At 61.8% G+C, this 1,682-nt stretch overlaps 1 protein-coding gene across 1 annotated transcript in view; it reads left to right on the forward strand.

Moving 5' to 3' along the window:
- The window catches only part of LOC101625811, a 36,035-nt gene that overhangs the window by 21,790 nt on the left and 12,563 nt on the right, over positions 1-1,682 (forward strand). Inside the window, 2 exon segments of the mRNA XM_012730859.1 lie at positions 151-230; positions 430-532. Of these exon segments, the coding sequence (XP_012586313.1) occupies positions 151-230; positions 430-532 (183 nt within the window).

Here is a 1,682-nt window from a genome sequence, read left to right on the forward strand (position 1 = left end):
GGCCCTTGGACAGACGGCCACCGTCACCTGCGAGGGAATAAATGTTGCTGCTGTGTGGTTCCAGCAGAAGCCGGGCCGGGCTCCTACAGCGCTGGTTAATACAAATAACAACAGGGCCCCGGGTGTCCCTGAGAGGTTCTCTGCCTCCAGCTCGGGGAGCTCGGCCACTCTGACCATCAGCGGGGCCCAGACCGAGGACGAGGCTGACTACCACTGTCTGTCAGCTGACAGTAATGGTGATCCCACAGTGACACACGCTGATGGGGAAGTGAGACACAAACCCCTCCCTGCATGGGCCGCCCTGTCCTCAGCCAGGGGATGGACACAGCCACGATCACTCCTGACCGGGGCCCAGCTCGGTTGCCCCTTCACCCCACACGGGAGTCCAACCATTGTGACCCTGACTTCTGAGGTGTGTCCTAACCACAGGGGTCCTGGGGATTGAGAACCAGGTGACAGAGGAGAGACAGCGCTGGGGACTTCAGAGCAGCTGTGGACAGAAGGAGGGTGCCCAGGGCACAGATGGGTCAGCGTGAGGGAGGCGCAGGCTGGCAGAGGCCTCGTCCCTGGGCATCAGTGAGAGGATCTCACCTGAGTCCACACACCTTCGTGGCTTGTGGTCCCGGCTCCAGAGGACAGTTCCTGCTCTGGCGTCACTTGACGTCACCTCCAGAGCTTTGTCTACACTGGGAACAGGAGAGCAAACTCCGTGCCAGCTGAGAGTGGGAAAGAGTAGAGCGAGGATTGAAACGTGTGAGGTCATTTTACAGAATAGAAATAAGTATTTTTTAAAGATGTATATTTCTGCATGTAGAACTGGGGTACAGGCCAAGGCGGCTGGTGGAGAGGACTCAGCAGAGACTGAGAGAGGGCCGAATACATAGGCTGATGAGGTGCACTGCTGAGGGAAGCAGCAGGGAGACAGGAGAGGTCAGCTGCCCCCTGGCCCACTCCCTGGCCAGGGACCAGCTCCTGCTCTGGGGCTGCTGAGGGCGTCACGGTGCTGGGGCGTCACTTGCTGCACCCACAGCAGGGCCCAGCGCAGAGACGCTTACAGACACCTCAGAGGAGCTCAGGTCTCAGCATCACTGGAATCGCTCAAGCACCTGGATCAAGGGAACTTTCCTGTGGTGCATGAGGAAAATAAACGCCCTGGTAGGAGGAGAATGTCAGAGATCCCACAGTGGCCTGGGCCAGGTCGGAGTCCAAGGGTCCCTTGGACGCGGTGGGCAGTGTCCTCCAGTCTGGGCTGCTCCCTGGGAGCACCCGCGGGCTCCAGACTCCAGTTCCAGATGCACGAACCCCCCGGGCAGGCCATTGGCCAGGGGCTGGGCGTCAGAAACTGAGGTGCCTGCACCCCGCGCCCATTCTCTGTCTCTTGTGCTCTTCTGGGAGGTCAGGGAGCGGCACTGGCACAGGAGGGCTGGACACTGCCCCACTCCCCCTGGACAGGGCCTGGGGCCACTGTAGACAGGGGCCTGGCGACTCCCCACCAGCAGGGGGCAGCAGAGCTGCAGCAGAGGGAGCAGGACAGAGCTGGGCGGCCCAGGAGCTCCAGGGGGACAGGACAGGACAGCTGCAGGGAGCTCAGCCGGCCACCCTGCCTGGCGGCCAGCACATCCTGAGAGACCCTCACCCTCGCCCAGACGATGGCTCCGCCTAGAAATGCGGCCAGGGCTGTG

This window comes from Condylura cristata, unplaced genomic scaffold, assembly GCF_000260355.1.
Source record: "Condylura cristata isolate star-nosed mole 26May11 unplaced genomic scaffold, ConCri1.0 scaffold00029, whole genome shotgun sequence".
NCBI classification, from domain to species: Eukaryota; Metazoa; Chordata; class Mammalia; order Eulipotyphla; family Talpidae; genus Condylura; species Condylura cristata.